The 23765-nt window shown below is 45.0% G+C and overlaps 1 protein-coding gene across 1 annotated transcript; it reads right to left on the reverse strand.

The window, feature by feature from the left end:
* Positions 1–142: 142 nt before the first annotated feature.
* LOC103543494 (histone H2A-Bbd type 2/3) lies at positions 143–898 on the reverse strand. The gene has a single exon (XM_008510370.2). It carries the CDS (start codon positions 630–632, stop codon positions 285–287), a length of 348 nt encoding a protein of 115 aa, XP_008508592.1. The 5' UTR covers positions 633–898; the 3' UTR covers positions 143–284.
* Between the last annotated feature and the right edge of the window lie 22867 nt (positions 899–23765).

The following is a 23765-nucleotide window of genomic DNA, read 5'->3' on the forward strand; positions in this document are numbered from 1 at the left end:
ACCCCACGCTGTCCACCGCTCCTCTCTGTCATCCCCGACTCCTCCCTGCCACCCCGAGCCCACCCCCCGCCGCTCCCCCTCCCTCCAAGGAGACACGTCCCGGCACCAGCACCTCCCGCGCAAAGTGACCGAAGCACGCACGCGGGTTTCCTGAAACACTTTATTCTTAGAGATTTCCCATGACTGTGCCCGAGGCCCCAGACAGGCTGGGGCCGCCCCGGGGCTGTGAGCGGGCCTGGGGCCCGACGGTCGGTCGGCCCGGGGACCCGGGTCGCGCTGGGCAGCTACTCCCGGCCCGGGGCCACCTGGGAGATGGTCGTGGCGCCAAAGAAGCCGCTGAGCAGCGCGTTGTTGTGGACCGCCATGTCCACGAGCTCCGGGGTGATGCGCCTCCTGCCGCTCTTGCAGGCCTCGTTGCCCGCCAGCTCCAGGACCTTGGCCGTCAGGTACTGGATGACGGCCGCCAGGAAGACCGGGGCGGAGGGGCTCAGGCGCCGGGCGTAGTGGCCCTCCCGCAGGAGGTGCTCCACCCAGCTCACGGAAAACAACAGCTGCGCTCGGGCGGTGCGGGAGCGGGGCCGGCCCTGGCCGTGGGAGGACCCTCGACGACGACGGCTGCGATTCCCCGGCATGCTGGGCGTGGGCTGCGCGTTCTCCTCCGACGGGCCTAGCTCTTGGGCGGCGCGGTGGGATGCGGAGCCTCCGGCTCGGCTCGGCTCGGCTCGGCGCGGTGCGGTGCGGTGAGGAGAGGTGCCACCGGCGGGACCAGGTGCGGTGAGGTTCGGCGAGGCGAGGTGCGAAGGCTCGGCGGCGCCCCAAGCTCTCAAGACGGCCGGTACTCAGGCCCCTCCTCGGTATCCTAGCGACGTCGGGCCGGCCCCCAGTTGGTCTGGGCGCACGCGCCGTGACAGGTAGATCCGGTGAGGTCACCGCTCTCCCATTGGCCGCCGGAAGTGGCGGGCCTGGGCCCGCCAAGAACGGGCGCCGGCACGAGCCTGCTCGCGCTGCGCCCTGGACCCTCTCTTCGAGGGAGCGTTCCCTTGCCCCTGGCTGGGAGCCTGGACGGAGAAGAACAACAGACGTGGGGACGACCCACTGCCACCAAGTGGACACCCGCGGGGCCGGGCGACCGTCGCAACTACCCGCTTCCAAAACGTTGGCGCCACCCCAAAAAGAAACCCCTGTGCCCGTCCGGCCGTCGCTCCCCACCCGCCGGCCCCACCCGACCCCTAACCCCGACTCCTCCACCGCCCCGCAAACCCACCCCAGCCCGCCACCGGCCAGCACCCAGGCAACCACTCTTGCTTCCTGTCCACAGAGGTCGGCCTCTTCTGGAGACTTCCTCCAGATGGAGTCGTACCATAAAGCGGTGGCCTTTGGTGCCTGGCTGCTTTCACTTAGCATCACGTTTTCGCTGTGGTTCGTCCCCGTGGCAGCACGAATCAGCGCTGCATTCCTCTTCGCGGCTCAGCGAGATTCCCTGGTATGGAGAGACCGCACGCTGAGTATCCACCCGTTCACCAGTGCATGGACGTTTGGGTGACGGCCACCTTCTGGCTCTTGGGAATAGCGCTGCAGTGAACATTCCCCTACGGGGATCTGTGGGAACACCTCTTCTCAATGCCTTTGGGTAGATATCTGCGAGTGGGATGGCGGGGTCACGTGGTAGTTCTATGGTTAATTTACCGAGGAACCGCCCCACTGATTTCCACAGCGGCGCTACCATTTTGCATTCCCAGCAGCGGCGCGTGAGGGTCCAAGATTCTCCACGTCCTCCCCGAAACTTGCTCTTTTCCGTGTGTTTTGTCTTGTTTGGCTTGCAGCAGCCATCCCAGTGGGTGTGAAGTGGTAGCTCATGGTGGTTTTCATTTGCATTTCCCTACGGGCTAATGATGTTAAGCATCCTTTCATGTGCCTCTTGCCCTTTGGAGAAATGTCTGTTCAAGTCCTTTGCCCATTTTTTAACTGGGTTGCCTGTCTTTTTTGTTGTTGAGTTGTAAGAGTTCTTTGTACATCCTGGAAAATAGGCCCTTATCAGATACATGATTTGCAAATGTTCCTCCCATCCCGTGGGTTGTCCTTTCACTTCCTAGATAGAGTCCTTTTTGATGCACAAAAGTTTTTGATTTGGATGGCCTACAATTTAGCTCTTTTTTTTTCTTTTGTGGCTCTGCCTTTGCTGTCGTATTTAAGGAACACTGATGCTTAACTTTTTGTGTCAACTTGGCTAGGCCACGGTACCCAGTTATTTTGTCAAACATTTTCCTAGATATTTCTGAGAAGGTATTGTTTAGATGAGGTTAACACTTAAATCAGTAGATTTTCAGTAAAACACATTATCCCCCATAATGTGGCTGGGTATCATCCAATCAGTTGAAGGCTTTACCTTGAAAAAACTGACCTCCCCTGAGGAAGAGGGAATTCTGCCAGCAGACTTTCTTTGGCCTTCAACGGCAACATCAACTCCTCCGTAAGTCTCCAGCCTGGTGGCCTACCCTGTGAATTTTGGGCTTGCCTTCCTCTGCAATCCTGTGAGCCAATTCCTTATAATCTGTTTCTCTCTCTTTCTATACACACACACACACACACAAATACGCACACATTCTATTGGTTCTGTTTTGTTGGAGAACCTTGACTAATACAGATTTTGGTACCAAGAGAGGTTCTAGAAGAACAGAATCTTAAGAATGAGTTTTCTGAATTGATTCTGAGGTTTCTGGAACTGGTTCTCCAGTCTTATTAGATTTAAAGACACCAATGACTCTTATTTCCAGTAATAAAGAGGACACTGATAGTCCATGACATGATATGGCAATAGAGATATACAAAATATCACCATTGGGTACTACTAATCAAATACTAAAAAGAGGCAAGGTTCTGGGTGGCCATGTATATGAAACTTTAGAACATTTTTGTCAAACTAGTGAACATGAGTTGGCTGTTTAATGTCACTGGACAAAGTGGGAGGGAGAAAAAGGATGAGCTCAGGGATTCAAATTCCCAGCTCAAAGTTATATAAGTGACCTGAAAGCTTCTATATCTGCCCTGAAAGAGATCTTTATCTCCTGTAGCCACAGAGCTGAGTTTTCTGAAAACCATCCTGAGAGTGGCTGAAGTGCAGTGGAAATTGAATTCTCAAGCTTGCAGAGTGTTGTGTCAAAGCAGGGGTGAAAATTGGAATGGGAATATATGGGAAGACATTGATGAAGCTAGGGACTTTGAACCCCCCAAATTCTGATGAGTCTTCTTTGCCTCTTGAAGCAACCTCTCTACCCCTGTCTGAGGACATTAAACCTGTATTTCCCGAGGAAACTGTGATAGACTCCCCTGCAGCATTTGCCTCACACATCACTGCTGTTTCTCCTCAGGGCCCACCTCCACTGCCCTTTTTTGTTTCTAGACCTGTAGCTAGACTCAAGTCCTAGCAGGCCCCTAAAGGTGAGGCATACAGCGTCACCTATGAGGAGATGTGCTACACTCCAAAAGAACTGCATGATTTTTCTAATTTATACAGACAAATCTGAGGAATATGTATGGGAATGGATATTAAGGGTGTGGGATAATGGTGGAAGGAACATAAAGTTGAATCAGGCCAAATTTATTGGTATGGGCCCACTAAGCAGTAATTCTGTATTCAGTGTTGCATCTTGGGAAGTTAGAAAGGGCTCTAACAATTTGTTTGGTTGTTTGGCTGAAACATGGACCAAAAGGTGGCCCACAGTAAATTGGCTTGAAATACTAGGCCTGCCTTGGTATATTGTAGAGGGAAGGATTCAAAAGCTTAATGAGATTGGTACATGAGACTGGATGTGTCATTTAATACCTACTCATCCACGCTGGGAGGGTCCAGAGGACATACCTTTCACCACAACTGTGGGACATAAATTTGTGAGAGGAGACCCAGTAGCTTTGAAGAGCTACATGATCACTCTTGTTTGTAGGCCAGAACTTACGGTGGGAATTTCTGCCACTGAATTGGGAAATCTAAATGCAGTGGGAGTAACTAGATCCTGGGCTGGCCGGGGCCAAGTGGCAGCACTCAATAGCCAAAGGCAAGGTAGGTGTGGTTACCATAATGGACAACAGAGTTGAAGCAGCAATCAGAATACGCTGACCCACGGAGACCTATGATGTTGCCTAGTTGATCATGATGTTCCTAGAAGTGAAACAGATAGGAAGTTGTGTTCTTTACGTAAGGGTACCATGACGAAATGCCACAGACTGCATAGCTTAAACAAGAGAAATTTATTGTCTCACAATTCTGGAGGCTAGAAGGCCAAGATCAAAGTGACAACAGGGTTGCTTTTGTCTGAGGCCTCTCTCCTTGAATTGAAGACAACTGACATCTCACTATGTCCACACATGGCCTTTTCTCGGTGCGGCTGTATTTTTAGTATCTCTTCCTCTTCTTATAAAGGCATCAAATATATTGGATTAGGACCTCACCCATGACTCATTCGACCTTAATTACCTCTATAAAGATCCTATCTCCAAATATAGCTCCCACTGGAGGTTAGGGCTTCAACATACGAATTTTGAGGGAACACAATTCAGTCCATAAGAGAAGCCTATTAAATTCTTACTTGATCTGTATAAGCAGAGGAGTTTTAGATCTAGTGAACAAAAATATAACTTGAATCATAGAAGCAGAGAGTCACAGTCCCCAGTCAAGCCCCAGACTTGAGGAAGTTTACAGACACAGAGCTACTTGAATGATGGGAAGGCAGGTTTGCTTGAAGAACTTCAGTACCCTCCCAAAATAGTATACTGTCAATCTTTCTCCAAGCCTTCCCCAAAGGGTCCTACAGCTTCTTATCAGTGTGATTTTGAATTGGAGAAAAGGAAATAATCAGTAGTCTCAGGGACCACTGGACACTGGCTCTGAACTGATGCTAATTCCAGGAGACCCAAAGCATCACTCACTCTGGTCCACCGGTCAGAGTAGGAGGTTATGGAGGTCAGGTGATCAATGGAGTTTCGGCTTAGGTCCGATTCACAGTGGGTCCAGTGGGTTCCTGAACCCATTTTGTGGTTATTTCCCCAGTTCCAGAACGCATCATTGAAACAGACATTCTTAGCAGCTGGCAGAATCCCCACATTGGTTCCCTGACCTGTGGAGTGAGGGCCAAGTGGAAGCCGCTAGAGCTACCTCTGCCTAGGAAAATAGTGCACCGAAAGCAATACCGCGTACCTGAGGGGATTTCAGAGATCAGTGGCACCACTGAGGACCAGAAAGAGGCAGGAGTGGTGATTCCCTCCATATCCCCATTGAACTCACCTATTTGGCCTATTTGGTGCAGAAGACGGATGGATCTTGGAGAATGACAGTGGGTTACCGTAAGCTTAACCAGGTGGTGACTTCAATGGTGGCTGCTGTACCAGATGTGGTTACATCACTTGAGCAAATTAACATCTCCGTTGTGAGCCGGTATGCAGCTAGTGAGCTGGCAAATGCCTTTTTCTCCGTCCCTGTCCGTGAGGCCACTAGAAGCAGTTTGCTTTCAGCTGGCAAGGGCAGCGATACACCTGCACCATCCTGCCCCAGGGGTATATCAACTCTCCACCCCTATGTCACCATTTAGTTTGCAGGGATCTTGAGCGCCTTTCCCTTCCACAAGATATTGCTCTGGTCCATTACATTGATGACGTTATGCTGATTGGGCCTAGTGAGCAGAGGTAGCAACTACTCCAGACTTACTGGTGAGACACCTGCATGCCAGAGGGTGGAAAATAAATCCAACAAAAAGTCAGGGGCCTTCCACCTCAGTGGAATTTCTAGGGGTCCAGAGGTGCGGGGCATGTCGAGCTATCCCTTCTAAGGTGAAGGATAAGTTGCTGCATCTGGCCCCTCTTACACCAAAAAGGAGTCACAAGGCCTACTGGGCCTCTTTGGACTTGGGGAGGCAACGTATCCCCCATTTGGATGTGTTACTCTGGCCCGTTTACCGAGCGACCCAAAAAGCTGCTGGTTTTGTGTGGGGCCCAGGACAAGAGCAGGCTCTGCAACAGGTCCAGGCTGCCGTGCAACCTACTCTGCCACTTGGGCCATATGATCCAGCAGATCCCATGGTGTTTGAAGTATCAGTGGCGAATAGGGATGCTGTTTGGAGCTTCTGGCAGGCCCCTATAGGATTTTGGAGCAAGGCTCTGCCATCGTCTGCAGTTAGCTGCTCTCCTTTTGAGAAACAGCTTTTGGCCCCAGCTACTGGGCCTCAGTAGAGCCTGAACGCCTAACCATGGGCCACTCAGTTACCATGCGACTTGAGCTGCCCATCGTGAACATAAAGTTGGGGGTGCGCAGCAGCGCTCCACCCTCAAATGGAAGTGGTATAGGTGTAACCAGGCCTGAGCAGGCCCCAATGGCACCAGTAAGTTCCACGAAGAAGTGGTCCAAATGGCCATGGCCCCTGCTCCTGCTACATGACTTTCTCCCAGCCTGCACCTATGCCTCTCGGGGGAGTTCCCTCTGATCAGGTGGCAGAGGAGGGGAAGACTTGGGCCTGGTGGACAGACGGTTCTGCACCATGTGCAGGCACCACCCACAGGTGGACAGCCACGGCACCACAGCCCCACTCTGGGACCTCCCCGAAGGACGCTGGTGAAGGGAAACCCTCCAGGTGGGCAGAACTTGGAGCAGTGCACCTGGTTGCTCACTTTGCTTGGAAGGAGAAACGGCCAGACGTGCGATTACACACCAGTCCATGGGCTCTGGCCCATGGTCTGGCTGGAGGGTCAGGGACTTCGAAGGAACGCGACTGGAAAATGGGTGACAGGGAAGTCTGAAGAAGAGGTAGGCCTCTCTGAATGGGCAAAAAAATGTGATGATATCTGTGTCCCGTGTGAATGCTCACCAAAGGGTGACCTCAGCAGAGGAGGATTCTCATATTCAAGTGGCTAGGATGAACCGTTCTGTGGGTACCAGTCTGCCTCTTTTGCCAGCCAGTCCTGTGTTTGCCCAGTGGGCTCGTGAACAAAGTGGCCACGGTGGCAGGGATGGGGGTGATGCGTGGTCTCAGCAACATGGACTTCCACACACCAAGACTGACCTAGCCACAGCCGCTGAGTGCCCAATCTGCCAGCAACAGACCAACACTGAGCCCGCAACATGGCCCCATTCCCCAGGGTGATCAGCCAACTACCTGGCGGCAGGTTGATTACATCGGACCACTTCTATCAGGGAAGGGGCAGCATTTTGTCCTTACTGGAATAGACACTTACTCTGGATACGGATTTGCCTTCCCTGCACACGGTGCTTCTGCCCAAACTACCGTCCATGGACTTACAAAATATCTTACCTTTCTTCACGGTATTCCACGCAACATTGCTTCTGATGAAGGAACTCACTTCACAGCAAAAGAAGTGTGGCAATGGGCCCACGCTCATGGAATTCACTGTTCTTACCACGCTCCCCACCATCCCAAAGCAGCTGGCTTGACAGAACGATGGAATGGCCTTTTGAAGACTCAGCTACAGTGCCACCTAGGTGACAATACCTTACAGGGCTGGGGCGAGGTTCCCCAGAAGGCTGTTTAATCTCAAATAAAAACAACAACAAGGTCATACATCCACCTCACACGATACAACCATCCTGAAAAAAGGTGAAAATGCACCAACTAACCCCTTCCCCAGAAGAGGAGTTAAAGTCCTCGAGTGAGGTTTACTCCAACTGCAAGGATTCACGGGTCCAGGAATCAAAGGGTCCAAATGGTGGTGGGACTACTCACTATTACCGCTAGCGACCCACTAGCAAAATTTTTGCTCCCTGTCTCTGTGACCTGATGCTCTGCTGGCCTAAACATCTTAGTTCCAGAGGAAGGAATGCTTCCACCGGGAGACACAGCAATGCTTCCACTGAACTGGAAGTTAAGGCTGCCCCCCGGCCACTTTGAGCTCCTCAAGGCTTCTGTGGATCAACAGGCAAAGAAGGGAGTTACTGTGCTGGCTGGGGTGATTGATCATGACTACCAAAGGGACATTGGGCTGCTACCCCACACTAGGTATTGGAGGTAAGGAAGATACGTCTGGAGTACAGGAGATATAAAGGTGTCTCTCGCTATTAGTCCTTTAGTATTATGCCCTGTGAGTAAGGTCAATGGAAAACTACAACAACCCAATCCATGCAGGACTACTAATGGCCCAGACGCTTCAGGAATGAAGGTTGGGGTCCCCTCACCATGTAAAGATCCACAATCAGCCGAGGTGCTTGCTGAGGGCAAATGGAACACAGAAGGGATAGCGAAAGAAGGCAGTTGTAAATACCAGCTAGGACCATGTGACCAGTTACAGAAACAAGGACTGTAATTGTCATGAGTATTTCCTCCTTCTTTTGCTATGAATACCTTTGTGTGTGTGGTGGGGGGATGTAAAATATCTGTTTTCTTCCCTCTCTTATCCTTCTACCATGTAACGTAAGATGTATTGACTTTATATCATAGTACTTAAGCATTGTTAACTTTATATCACAGTATTTTTAAGTTTTGAGACGTCAAGAAGAGTGAACATCACCCGAGGGCTTTTCACCCTCTACTGGGTAAAGGGTTATTGCGTTTTCATTTGTACAGAGGATAGTTGTATCGTGTTTGGTCCAGGTAGGACCTTGCTATTATCTTTATTTGGAGTTTAAGTATGTCTTAAAATGTTTCTGGATGCCAAGTTGATAAAGGGTGTACTTGTGATGGCTAATTTTGTGTCAGCTTGACTGGCAGTGGGGTGCCCTGATTAAACATTATTTCTTGGTGTGTCTGTGAGGGTGTTTCCAGAGGAGATTGGCATTTGTGTCGGTGGAGTCAGGAAAGTAGATTGCCTTCCCCAGTATGGGTGGCCTTTTCCAATCTGTTGAGAGCCTGAATAGAACAAAAGGCACAGGGAGGAGAAATTGCCCCCCCTTTTTTTTTTCTACTTCACTGCTGCAGATCGAACATCTCGTCTCATCTTCTCCTGCCCTGGGACTGAGATTTACACCACCACCTCCCTCAGTTCTCAGGCCTTCGGACTCAGACTGAATTACACCGCTGGCTTTCCCAGGCCTCTAGGATGCAGAGAGCAGATCGTGCGCCTTCTCAGCCTCCATAATTCTGTGAGCCAGTTCCTCATTCTGTATATTGTTTCTGTTTTTCTGGAGAACCCTGACTAATACACTAGGACACTTACAAAATGCTGCTGCTGCTGCTGCTGCTTATGCCTCTGTCACCAAAAAAGGTCCTAATCTTCATTTGTACGGCACCCTTGTGGCACAACCAAAGGGTTAATTCAACCATTGCCATGGGGGAGGCCTGTAACACTGATAGTACTAACCTGAGGCTTCCTGGAAGAAGAAACTTATAAATAGGAGCAGGGTATATAGGCTGCCCAAAGTATCTCCACTAACCACATACACACAGATAAACACACACACGCACACCCTGGGAAGGTTGCCTGATTGTTACCAAGTAGTGAAGGGCCTTAAGACCATTGTTGGAGGGAAGTGAGATGATAAACATCTCTACTGAGACTTGTATACAACCTCACTCGCTTGGAGGAATTTTAGGTAAGACATACAAAAACCAGGTAGTGGTGGAGGGTGGGAGAGAACAGAATGAGCCACTGAATAGAGTGGGTGTGGGGAGGGCCTTGGGGGAAACACCTTCTCTCTGCCATGTGATCCACGACAATGAACCAAGGGAGATGAGGAGAGGTAAAAGATCACTTTCGGGAGTCTCTTTAGGGATAGTTGAAGAAATGCTCTCTTTCTCTAACAGAGAGTTTGGACCTCCCTCTCATTCTACTCCCTGTCACCGCAAGATGTGGTGGAGTCCTGCATTGCAATGTCTAAGCCGCCCCAGGTTTACCATTGCCTGGGAGGAGTTTCTTGCTGGCCAAACAAAGCTGAAGGATATGGCTCTCCATTGTCCTGGGGAGAAAGCATATAGGGAGTTCAGGAGCCCTGTTGGTTGGGTCACGGTTGGCTTAGAAATGGCAGAGGTGAACGGGAGACCACAGGAGCCTAGCACAGATTCAGAACCACTAACTGCAAGCATTAACCAGACAGCCACAAGCAGCAAAGGGAGGATGAATCAGAAGATCCCTTGTCAACCCAACACCAAAGACATTGAAACGGTCGGATCATACTACCCATGGTCCTCCTCTACTTCCCCATCTACCCCACCCCCAAGACTCCTACCTGTCCTTGTCAGGCACAAATCCCCTCCTCAGCCTGCACCCCTTTTATAAATCCACCCTTCCCATGCATCCCCCATCCACTGCCTCCAAACTAATGTCCTTCTGGGCTCATTCTCTTTCCTTACCAGTTGAAGAAGATCGTCAAGAGGGTAAAATTAGCCCTTCAACAGAGTTCGAGAAATCCAAAGAGAAGAAAAAGGCAGAAAATATTAGTTTGTCACCACAGAGGGCATAAAAAGAAGAATCCAAATAAGGCAGTCCAGGAACAAGAGAGCACGGACAACACTGCCTTCGCAAGTAATGCCCCATGCATAGTAGAGCCAAGAAAACTACAGCTATCCTCTGTGTCTCCAGGGGAGGCTCTGGAGAAACAGCAACCCCACAGAGACTAAATCTTACAACAAAAGGTACTCCAACTGTGACAATTGAAAAAATCAACAAATTTTGAAAATGATATGTGTGCATGTGTCTTTGTGAGTTCTTTGTTGGTGGGGAGAGAGGAAGAAAGGGAAGAGGCAGGTGTGTGAGAAGAGAGGGTGGTACAGTCCAGCATAGCAGGGAGTCAGACTGGCAGGTCGACAGTTAATGCAGACATTGGGTACGAGGACTGGGTCATGGCTGAGCACTGAAGACAGATTTCCCTCCTTGACACTTTAAGGAAGTATCCACAGGTAAGGAAGTCCACAGGTAGGGAGGAAAAGGCTTTGATGTTTCTGGGAGTGGGAGATGGGAAGTGGGGGTGACGTCAGAGTTTAGATTACCAGAGCCCAGATGAGGAGACATGTGATGTGAGGGAGAGGGTGGTAGTACGTAATAAAACCTGACTCCACTTTTTGATGTTTGACTGCTAACAGCTTTTGAGTCCCACTCCTCCTCCCCTTTCTCCTTCTGCCCCACATCTGGGCAAGCTGATAAGGAACTCTAACAGAAAGTTGACCTACACAAGCCCCAACCCGTGGACGAGAACCCTCACCCCAGCCCCAGTCCCTAAGCACCATAAAACCCCAAGCCAGTCTCCTTTCCCAGCTGCCTCAAGCCAGTCTTGGTCCTGCTTGGACCAAAATGTGTATTATATGAACATGACGCTTTACCAAAGATACTAGTATTTCAAGAAATAAATATGTCTTCAGTGCCTGGTATGTGTCAGACATAGTTGTCTGGCCCTGGGCTTACAGTGGAGAACAAGAAGTCAAAAGTTCCTGCCATCAGGAGTTTACATTTTCATGGGTGAGCAGGTGGTTGAGAGTGTGTGTGCGTTGGGGATGGGAGTGGGGATGGGGGGCAGCTGCCATAGCTGGAGGTTTTGAAGAAATCGCTGAGGAGTTGATGTTTGAGTTGAGACCTGAACAAAGAGATGGAGTGGGCAGTGTGGAGATTTCCAGGAAGAGCATTTTAGGGAGAAGGAACAGCAAGAGCAATGCCATGGGGTAAGAACAGGGCAGTGTGTTGATGAACAGCAAAACGACCAGTATGACTGGACCACAGTGAGAGAGAGAGGCAGAGTGGAGAGAAATGACTGACACTGGAGAGGCCGGCAAAGACAAGGTCGCATAGGGCTTTGCTAATAAATGTCTACTTTATTATTAAGGAGAAAGTAAAAAATAGAGTTACAAAACAAAGAAACATTGGTTTGAATTCAAATCCAGCTCTGAAACTTCCTACCTAGGTAGGAAGTTGCCTTAAGTCAGTCACTCAATTTATGTGAGCTTGTGTTTCTGAATTTGTGAAAAGCAGATAGTGTCATCATCACAGAACTTTTAGGAGAATTAAGTTAGTCACAGAGACTGGCATATAGTTGGAAGTCAACAAATGATAGCTATGATCGTTATTACTTACCACTCTGAAATGCTTTTACCTTGAAAACATTTGGGAATGCGCATAGCCAATTTTCCTTGTACATCATGGCTCGCTTTGGTCTTGTGTCTTTGAAAGTAATTTTGTAGCACAGTTCTCCTGAAGTTAAAAACTACCATTCGAGGAAGTTGGCCTCAAAGATGTTATCCACCAGAGAGAGTGATTCTGAGGTGAACATCAGACAGGCTAAGGTGGCTCAGATAGCTCAGATACAGCTCACGCAGAAATCCTCTCTTTTGCAGGGCAAACAAGGACATCTGCTAGCAGCTCCTGCTTCAAGAAAACATGACAAAGATCTCAGTTAATAAGCGTGATGACTTAGGGGCAAATGCGAATGAGGCTCTGAATCTCCGTGGAATACTTGGGACAAACGCTTTGCTCTCTATGGCCCAGCGAGAATAACCTGAAGGGCCCCCACTTGGGTTCCCCTCATGCCCCAAATCCCTTCAATGGCAGAATAGGTAGCCTCCAGCTTAAAACTTCCAGTCAATGCTAAGTGCCCTTATAGATCATTTCTCATTTAACAGGAAGGAATAATGACATACCCAAGTGGTTATTTTATTTGACTAACACTTAATCATTGCTCTTACTCTGTGCCAGTAGATTTCTTAAGGGATTTCCACGTCAATACATTTAATCTCCACTATAGCTTGAGACAAAGGTACTATTATGAACACTTTTATAGATGAGGAATCTGCGTCCCTGTGGTTTATACACTGTTTTAGAGTCTAGAGAAATGATGGAAACTTCTCCAACTCACTCTGTGAAGATCCTCATTCCTCTTGCTGGAACTGGGTCACCTGTTTCCCTCAATACTTATGTTTTTATTCAATTCCATGACTTTTTTGTTTATGTCCTCCCTTGTCTTTTCTCTCCGATGACTGTTAAAGGATGGATGCTGACACTTCTGGATCTATCTTAAATGTTTCAACTTTTCTCACATCCTTTCCATTCATTCACCCTTTTGTATCACATGTTGGCAAAATCCCATGGTTTCATCCTTTGGTTCATTAAATGATGTGTCAGATGCATCCTCTTCACTATTTGTCCCATTTAAATATTTGTTTTTTCTTTCAACTATCATATTTTTATGTTTAAATTTTGAAATTTTTCTTTCCTATACCAAGCTATTTTTGTTTCACAGATGTGGTGTCGCCTCATCCTGGTTAGTCAGACTTTTATTTTCTATGGGAGACTATTCCTTTGCCCCTAATAAACCCTAAGCTGCAAGCTTCCCTCCTGGAAATCGGTTTAAATCAGATCTTTAAAAGCTTTTTAAAAAGTGAGGTAATCGATGATCTGCATAAGTGTAGTCAAGCTTCACGGCTCTTCATAGGATGCATGTTCACAAAATGGTGGTGCTACCAGGATCTGAGGGTGAAGTTTTAGCTCCTTGATGTCAAAGGGTCACCTATTGGTCATCTGCACAGGCCCAGTTGATGAGCTGGTGGTCTTAACCAGCCTGAACTGGACAAGGAGTCGACTCTCAGTTCCTGAGAAACTTAAGCACTCCACCCATTACCATAGTGACCCAAGCATCAGAGATGTTATCTATAGGGTTGGTTTTAATAATGCATTATCCAACTACTTTTGCAAACCAACAACTAACTGAGTATACTTAAAGCAAGTTGGCCCCCAGTTTCAAAGGCCTTTGTGAGGGTAGGTGATGGAGGGAAGTCAATTGTCAGGGGAGGTGAAACAGTGAAATTCTTTGTGAAGGAGGTAAGGAAGGGAAGATCTTTGTGAGGGAAGGTGATGGGGGGGGGGAACTAGACAGGACACTCAAGAAGAAATAGAAAGAAAATATACGTACAAGTAAACTCTTATTCTCTTGTCTCAGCCTGTGACAGGTCCGAGGGATGAATCAATCCCCAAACTGGAAGCATTTATTGAACACATTGGCCCGGAAGCACTCTCCTAAGCAACTTTCATGTATTAACTCATGTGTTCCTTTCAACAATCCTTTGACATATGGTCTATTATCATCCCACTTTACCAATGAAGAAACTGAAGCATAGACAGGGCAAAATGAGGATATAGAAGAACTAAAGAACATAGTCGATAAGGTATATCAAATTGATGTATCTAAATCTATACCCTGAAACAATGAATGCATCTTCTCTTTTCAACTGTCTGAGGAACATTCATAAAAACTGACTATACGTTAGACCTGTGATATTGTGATTTATAGTAAGAAATATATATTTTGTCTTCAACCAGTTCCTGGCACAGAGCTCCTAAATCCCTTGGAATTTCCTATGATAAGAGCGTCAAGGTGTCTTTTGTTATGTTAATTAGGTGACTTTTGGAAAATCCTTAGGTAACCTAAGGATGGGGGCTGGTTGCCAGGGGAACCAACCAAGTGATTGGAAGATTGGAACTTTCAGTACCTCCCCCCAACCTCTGGGGAAGGGAGAGGGGCTGGAGGTTGAATCAATTGCATGATGGCCAATGATTTAATGAATCATGCCTATGTAATGAAGCCTCCATAAAAAACCCCAAAAGAAAGGATTCAGAGAGCTTCTGGGTTGGTGAATGCATGGAGGTTCTGGGAGAGTGTCACACCTGGAGAGGGCATGGAAGTTCCCGACCCTTTCCCCATGCCTTGGCCTATGCATCTCCTCCATCTGGCTGTTCCTCAGTTATATCCTTTTATAATAAACCAGTGACCTAGTAAGCAAAAGTCTTTCTCTGAGTTCTGTGAGCCACTCTAGCAAATTAATTGGACCCATGGAGGAGGTCATGGGAACCTCTGATTTCTAGCTAGTCAATCAGAAGCACAGTAACAATCTGGGCTTGCAACTGGAATCCAAAGTGGAGGGGGGGGCAGTCTTGTAGGACTGAACCCTTAACCTGTGGCATCTGATGCTTTCTCCAGGTAAACAGGATCAGAATTGAGTTGAATTGTAGGACACCCAGCTGGTGTCCCAAGAATTGCCTGTTGGTGTGGAGGAACCCCACACATTGGAATTGGTACCAGAACCTATATAAGACCACAGAGACAACCTTAATGGATTCAAAAAAGTAAAAATAAATAAATAAAATAAAAATTAATTTTAAAAGTTATAATTACTCTATCACCTGGAAAATTTTAAATGCTGCCTTAAACAACTCTTGATTCAAAGAAGATACCCAAACCAAAATTGAAGATTATCTATAAAAGAATGGCAATGAAGAGACAATGTCAAGATGGTGGTGTAGGCAGACACTGAACTCACCTCCTCCCACAGACACAACAAATTTACAACTACTCTTGGAACAATTACCCCTGTGAGAGAACTGAAAACTGGATAAAAAGAACCCCCACAACAAGTCCAGTGCGGACTGAGTTGGAAGAGGAAGAAATTTCTTTCTCGAGAGAAAAAACCACCTTTGGGCTGCAGCACTTCACGGCTGGCCAGGAGCAATCCGAAGGTATGAAGCCTTCCCTGGAGGAGTGGGGGATCTGAGCAGGAGAATGTTATGACAATAAGCAGCTTTTGGACTCAGCACAACTGAGACAAGTGTCATAGTATCTGGCTTTGCTGGCTACTAACTACAACGGGGAATACGCCCAGAAAAGCTATCAGACATAAGGGGGAAAAGAAGCTTGCATTTAAAGGCCCACACAAAAATTCACCCATTTTGGAAAGCAACCTAAAATCACCAGAAGGAAAGGTGCACAGTCCTTTGGTGAAAAGAGATTGACGTGATAGGCTCCGGGCACATCTCAGTGAGGGGTGAGACCTCCCCAGGCTTGAACCGCCTCCCAAGGGACTGAGACATTGGAGGCAGCCATTACTGTGACCTAGTACAGGCATGCTGATATAGATGATGGCGGACACCATTGGAGTTCTTCCTGTGGCCTGTTAGCCCAGGGGTCTGCCCCACCCAATAGGGCACCAATTTAATCCAGCTCAGCCAGGGCAGGCAGCCTGCCCTAGGGACTGGCCCCACCCAACAGCAAGCTCTCAGGCAACTTGTGGGCCCACGCAGGTGGGGTGCCTGGAACCTCTGCAGCCAGGCCAATGAGTCCACCTCTGTGGGGCAGGGTGTGCATGAGGAGCAAGTGAAGTGTATGGGGCATTGGTGGAGTGTGTGGGGCCTCTGCAATCAGGAGACTGGGTCCGCTTCAGTGGGTCGGGGCACACGCATGGGGCAGGACTGTGTTGACAGGGTGTGTGGCCCTGTAGGCAGTGGGGCTTGTCAGCTGCAGCAGACTTGTCCTTCTCAAACAGCCACTTAGGGGATTGCCCCCCCCTTCCAAAGCCTGAAACAAATGGGTACTCCCACCCGTGGGGCCAGCCCCACTCGGCTGCATTCCTGAGAGAGCTGACAACAGCATTGCAAGCAAGAGGCCAACAGCAATTGTGAGCCCCTGAGCCTAGCAACCAGCCACGCTGGGGGCCTACTCACTTAACAGAAAAACTGCAACAGGAATGTGCTATTAGACCTTGCAGCCAACTGTGCTGGGGATTCCCAAACGCAATAAACTGACTGAAGCGTCCATAGCAGTCACACACAGCTGAGAATTACAACCTGCCAGCCAGGGGAACAGTCTAGCCTCCCTAGGCACCTGCAGCAAGAGCAACCCTACCACAATGGACGGACACACTTAGCTCCCACAGGGGACACTCCTGGAACATTTGGAACTGCTGACAAGAGGGAAACACACTGTTGGGCTTCATAAGGCATCTCTTACATAAAGCCACCTCTCCAAGACTGAGAGACATAGCTGACCTACCTAATACATATATATAAGCACAGAGAAAGAGGCAGAATGAGGAGACAAATGAATACATTCCAAGTAAAGGAACAGGGCAAAACCCCAGAAAAAGAACTAAACAAAACAGAAAAAATCTACCTGACAAAGCATACAAACTAAGAGTCATAAGGATGCTCACTGATCTTGGGAGAAGAATAGATGAACTGAGTGAGAACTTCAAGAAAAAAATTGGGAAATATAAAAAAGAACCAATCAGAAATGAAGAATATGATACTGGAAATGAAAAATTCACTAGAGGGACTCAGTAGCAGAGTAGATGATACAGAAGAATAGAGCAGCGAGCTGGACGAAAGACTAGAGGAAATCACCCAAGCCAAACTGGTAAAAGAGAAAAGAATTGAAAAGAACAAGGACAGTCTAAAGGACCTCTGGGACAACATCAAGCCCACTAACATCCATATTATAGGTGTCCCAGAAGGAGAAGAGAGAGAAAAAGGAGCAGAGAATCTATTTGAAGAAATAATCGCTGAAAACTTTCCTAACCTAAGGAAGGAAACAGACATCCAGGTAGAGGAAGCAACAGAGAGCACCAAACAAGAGGAACCCAAAGAGGCCCACACCAAGACATATTATAACTAAAATGCCAAGAATTAAAGAGAGAATCCTAAAAGTCACAAGAGAAAGGCAACCAGCTAGATTCAAAGGAAACCCCACAAGGCTATCAGCTTACTTCTCAGCAGAAACCTCACAGGCTAGAAGGGAGCGGCACGATATACTTAAAGTGCTGAAAGGAAAAAACCTACAGCCAAGAATACTCTACCCAGCAAGGTTAACATTCAGAATGGAAGGAGAGAGAAAGAGTTTCCCAGAGAAGCAAAAATTGAAGGAGTTTATCACCAAGAAACCAGCCTTACAAGAAATGCTAAAGGGACTTATTTAAGTGGAAAAGAGAAGACCACAAATAGGAATAAGAAAATTATCAGGGCCAGCCCCGTGGCCGAGTGAATAAGTTCGCCCACTCTGCTTTGGCAGCCCAAGGTTTCAGTGGTTCGGATCCTGGGCGCAGACATGGCACTGCTCGTCAGGCCATGTTGAGGTGGTATCCCACATGTCTCAACTAGAAGGACCCACAACTAAAACATACAACCATGTACGGGGGTGATTTGGGGAGAAAAAGCAGGAAAAAAAGTAGAGGCAAATATACAGTAAAGGCAGCAGATCAACCACTTATGAAGGTAATATGAAGGTCAAAAGACAAAAGTACTAAAATTATCTATTTCCATGATAAGAGGGTAATGGAGACACACGCACAAAAAAAAAAGAGGTTAGATATGATATCAAAAACATAAAATGTGGGAGGAAGGGCATAGAAGAGTAGAGCTTTTAGCAAAAGGTCAGACTAAAGAGCCCATAAACTTAATATAGATTGCTATATAGGTAGGTTATTATATATGAACCTCATGGTAATCACACACCAGAAGCCTATAGTAAATACACAAAAAATTAAGAGAAAGGAATCCAAAACTAATACTAAGGAGAGCCATCAAACCACAAGGGAAGAGAGCAAGAGAAGAAGACAGAGGGAGAAAGTCAAATACTGTATGATCTTGCTCACAAATAGAAGATAAAAGCAACAACAAACAAACACATAGACACAGAGATTGGATTGGTGGTTACCAGAGGGGAAAGGGTAGGGAGGAGGGCGAAAGGAGGGGCACATGTGCGGGGTGATGAGTGGTAATTAGTCTTTGGGTGGTGGACGTGATGTAATCTACTGAGAAATCAAAATATAATGATGTACACCTGAAATTTATATAATGTTATAAACCAATGTTACTGCAACAAAAAAATTTTGAAAATAAAATAAAATAGTGACAATGAAAGCACTAGGTATTCAGACCCCTGAAAATAGGTTTTAAGCAGTACTGAGAGAAAATTTTATATTGATATTGATAGTTTATATTTTATTTGTGTTGATAAACATGAAAATAAAGGAGTAGAGTATCCAACTCAAAAGGTTAGAAAACAAACCAAAGTTAAACCTAGGAAAAGCAGAACAAAGGAAAAAGTAAAGATAAAAGCAGAAATCAATTGATTAGAAAGTAATAGAACTAATAACTCCAAGAGGAGGCTCTTCAAAAGAATAAAATAGGTGTGTTAGCTACCATAATCAATGAAAAGAAGGAGAAGGCACATATACAGAAAGCAAGAAAAGAAAACGGATAGATAACCACAGATTCACAGCAAATTGTCGGTATTATGAAACAATATTTGTCATCTCTATGCAAATAAGTTTGGGGACCTGGAGAAAATGTTTGCTTCTCTTGGAATATACGAATAACCAAAGCTCATCCTAGAAAAGAGAAATTCTATTTAAAAATAACCCCATTCCTATAAAAGAAATGGAGAATGTTTTTCAAAAGCAACCCCCATAAAAAGTGCTAGATCAACTGAATTCAGAGGGGAATTCAACCAAACCGTTAAGGTGTGGGTAACTCCAATGCTATTTAAACTATTCTAAGGCATTAAAAAAGTAAAGTTTGCAAGTTTTCATTGTGAGAGATTGATACCAACAAAGCACAAAAATATGCAATTACGGATGAATCTCACTTAAGAAAATCATTACAAAAATACTAAATAAAATATAGCCAAACATAATATAGCAGGTCACTTAAAAATTATAACGACATAACCAAGTGGGATTTGTTTTAGGAAATGTAAGGATGGTTCAATACTAGAAAATCTATGAATATATTTCACCATTTTCATAGACCAACAGTGAAAAATCATATGATCATGATGGGTGGTAACTAGTCTTTGGGTGGCGGACGTGATGTAATCTACACAGAAATCAAAATACAATGATGTACACCTGAAATTTATATAATGTTATAAACCAATGTTACTTCAATAAAAAAAAGAAAAATCATATGACCACCCCCACAGAGGTTGAAGAGGTATTTAAAAAAATTCAATATCCATTCTTGCTTTGCAAAAATCTCTCAATAAAATCAGATGAGGGAGATAGCTCCTTAATCTGACATTTCTATATCAACCGAGAATCCAGCGCCGTGTTTAGTGAGAAAAATACGAGAAGCATCCCGATTAAGGCAAAACAAAGATATCCTCTTGAATCGCTAAAACCTAACATTATTCTGAAGGCGGGCAATAAAATCAGACACGGAAAAGATAGAAGTATGAAAATTTAAAGGGGAAGGTAAATTTATCATTATTTGAGGATGATACAACTATTTACCTGGAAAACACGACAGAATCCAAGTGAAAAATGATTACAAATGATTAGAGAATTTAGTAAGGTGACTCAGTACATAACTGATAATATATGAAGACCAGGAGCCTTCATAAACAAAAGCAATGGCTAATAAGGGTAAACAAAACACCATTTACAATGACAATAAAAACTATGAAATACCCAGAAATAAATTTAACGTGAAAATGGGCAAGAGAAAACCTTCAGGGACTTATTAAGGGAGACAAAGAGAAGACTTGAACAAATTAATGTTAATAATATACTTTATTTAACCCAGTCATATCCAAAGTATTATCATTTCAACATGTAATCAATATAAAAATATTACTGAGATATTTTGTCTTCTTTCTTTATACTAAGTCTTTGAGTTTCATTGTGTATTTTACACTTACACTTATAGCTGAGTTGGGACGTTTCGTAGACTCAATAGTTCCATCCACTCAAACTCAACCTGTGGTTTGTGGCTACCATATTGGACAGTGCAGACGGAGGAGGTGAGGGGAGGAACAGTCGTGCTCACAAAATGCTGATGGGCAGGCAGGCAAATGGGGAGATGCCTCTTTTTGTATACCTATAGGAAGAGGAATTTGACATGACCTATCAAAATTTAAATATATATGTCATTTGACTCCACTTACCACTTCTAGGAATTTATCCCAGAGAGTTTATTATGGGGCATTCAATATTTTAAAATTTCTTTGTTTGCTTCTCAACTTGCGTGCAGAAAGGTTGTCCATTGTACTTCACTCCACAGTATAGGAGTACCACCTTACCACATTGCTGTTTTGATCGATGAAAATTGCAACTTGATTCTTTCAATCCACATTTCTTTGGTTATTAATGAAGCTGATTTTTCCCCCATATTTTTATCATTCATTTTGTTTCTTCTGCTGTGAATTGTCTTTTCATGTTCTTCATTCATTTTGTTTTTATGTCTTAATGGGCTGGATTTTTTAATTATTTATATAAGCGTTTTAAATTAGAAAGATGGGGTGTTTTCCAACACCAACAACCTATTCTCTGATTCTCCAGACACCAACTGAGTGTTCAACAATTCGATTCAGTTCTGACACTAGCTACCCGAAGTTCGCACAGACCCCGCAAGTTAAGGGCTCAGTCCCATAAGACTTTCCCCCACTTTAGATGCCAGTTGCAAGTCCCAGGGACCCCCTATACTTCTGACCAACTGACTATAAATTGGGGGTTCCCACGACCCCCTCCTCAGGCTTGATAATTTGCTAGAATGGCTCACAGCACTCAGGAACACACTTTACTTACGTTTACTGGTTTATTATAAAGGATATTATAAAGGATGCAAATGAAAAACCAGATGAAGGGGCACAGAGGGCAAGATCTGGAAGGGTCTGGAGCACAAGAGCTTCTGTCCCGTGGATTTCGGTTTCTCCACCCTCCTAGCATGTGGATGTGCTTACCAACCTGGAAGCTCTCTGAACCCTGTCGTTTAGGGGTTCTTATGGAGGTTTCATCATGTAGGTATGATAGGTTGAGGAGTGAGGGTGGAAGTGAAAGTTCTGGGCCCCTAATAAAGGCTTGGTCTTCTGGTGACCAGCCCCCATCCTGAAGCTATCTAGAGGCCCACCAAGAGTCACCATATTAGAACAAAAGACACTCCTATCACCCAGAAAATTCCAGGAGTTTTAGGAGCTCTGTGTCAGGAACTGGGGACAAAGACCAAATATATTTTTGCGTTATAACACAAAGGATACTAGTGTTTGTTATATAAATGGCAACTATTTTCCCCACTTGATTTGTCTTTTCATTTTTATGTAGATAAATGCTTTGTGATCTCTCCCATTGTCCTCGTGCTCCAGGAGTAGCACTCTATCATGAGAGTAGCTGTATATTCACATCATCTGTATGTTGATTCGTCTGCTTATAGAACTCTGTTTAGATGATTTTATCTTTTAACGTCCGGTAGGAGGAGTCCTCACTGACCACAATTTTTTTTTTTTTGCTCTTCTCTGCCATTTATTCTTCCAAGTGAGCAGTAAAAGCCTTTTCTCAAATTAAAAAAAAACAAAAGATTGTATTCAGGTTCTAAATGCCTGAAACCTTAGTCAAATGGATTAATTTGAGTCTTCTCATTCAAAAAGGTGTTATATATCTTCCTTTACCCAGGTTCTCCCAAAAGAAGCTCTGCAATCTCCTTACATGGGCTCCTTTCATTTCTTGCTAAAGCAGTATTTTATCCTTGTTGCTACAGTGTTTGGGATATTTTTCCAATGCCACTTTTAAGCAGTTCTTTTTTCCCCCTGGGTTGGAGGAGGATTGTTGGTTTTTGCACTACTTATTTTGCACTTGATAAATTTGATTGCTCCTCTTAGCTCTAGTAGTTTTTCAGTTGATTGTCTTGGCCTTTCCAGAAAGATAAACATATTTACATATGATCATAACAGTTCCCCCTTCCTTTCTGATATTAAAGCTTAATACATCTATTTTCTGCTTTAGTGCTAGGTTAGAATTCTGACAAAAATTTTTAAATGACAGTCGTGGTGGAGGGGATCCCTGTTGTTGTCCTGGTCTTAATGGGAATGACCATAGTGTTTTGACATTAAGTACTAAGTTGGCCAAATTGTTTTGAGATAGGTGTTCTTTATCACTTTAAGAAAGTTTTCACTTCGTGTGCTAGCTTGATCTCAGGTTCAGGTACGTCAGGAGCAGTGGAATAAGTTGGGAAGTTTTCGTTTTTTACGTTACGCAATGGATTAAATAACATTGGATCATCCCTGCCTAAAAGTTTAACAGAATGAGTAGGACCCAGTGTCTTCTGGCAAAGCAGATCTTTGATTCTATTTCTTCTTTCTTTATTCATTGATCAGTTTCATTTTTCTACCTCCCCTAGAGTTGCATGTATTATTTGCCATAATTTCCTAGAAAATGGCCCATCCCATCTAGAGTTTAAAACTGATTGTCGTAAAACTATAGGGAGCATTTTTATGAATGTTAAAAATGTCCTCCATACTTTTATATCTGTTGTTAGATTGTCTTCTCATTTGTAATGCTGTCTATCTGGATTTTCCTTCTTTATCTATATTGTTGGCCTTTTCAAAGAATCGGATCTTGGTTTCTTTGCCTTATTCTACGTGGGTTTTTCATGCTACTGCTTTTATCTTTATCAGTTTCCCCCTTTTGTGTTTTGTTTTTGTGTTTCTGTTATTGTCTTTATACCTTCTGGATTTGAATGCTTGGTCAATTTATATTGAATCTTTATTTAATTAATTAGTTAGGCCATCTAAGGTCATCATTTGTCCTATGAATGTGACTTTGACCATGTCTCATAGGTTTCTTCTCTAGTTGATTGAAGACGATACCAATACCAGGTGATTCAATACCAAGCTCATGGTAGCTTCTTAAAAATTAGTTGGTTTCCCATCTTTGGAATACATCATATTATGGTACTGGCATATTCTTGTCCATAAAACACTGCAAGTCAGGGGCCTTTTTACAGGAAATTATTTTTGTATCTTTTTTGATTTTGGTATCTGAGAGTTGAAAAAGGAATTCAATGTGAGTTTAATTTGTATTTCTCAAATTATGGTCGAAATTGGTCGTCTCTTCTTATGTTCAAAAACCACTTGTCTTTCTCTTTCTGTGAATTTCTGTTGACTTCCTTGTCCCTTTTTCTATTGCATTGTTGTTGTTGTTGATAATTTACAAAGAGCATCGGTTACACTAACAATGAGAAACCAGTTAAGATAGATATATACACACCCTTACATACTTATTTGTCAATCTACCAACGTAGTGAATTACAGT

Source organism: Equus przewalskii, chromosome X (assembly GCF_037783145.1).
Source record: "Equus przewalskii isolate Varuska chromosome X, EquPr2, whole genome shotgun sequence".
NCBI lineage: Eukaryota > Metazoa > Chordata > Mammalia > Perissodactyla > Equidae > Equus > Equus przewalskii.

Bases quoted from the DNA above. Each gene is read 5' to 3' on its own strand.
- LOC103543494 (XM_008510370.2), bottom strand. From the start codon at position 632: ATGCCGGGGAATCGCAGCCGTCGTCGTCGAGGGTCCTCCCACGGCCAG.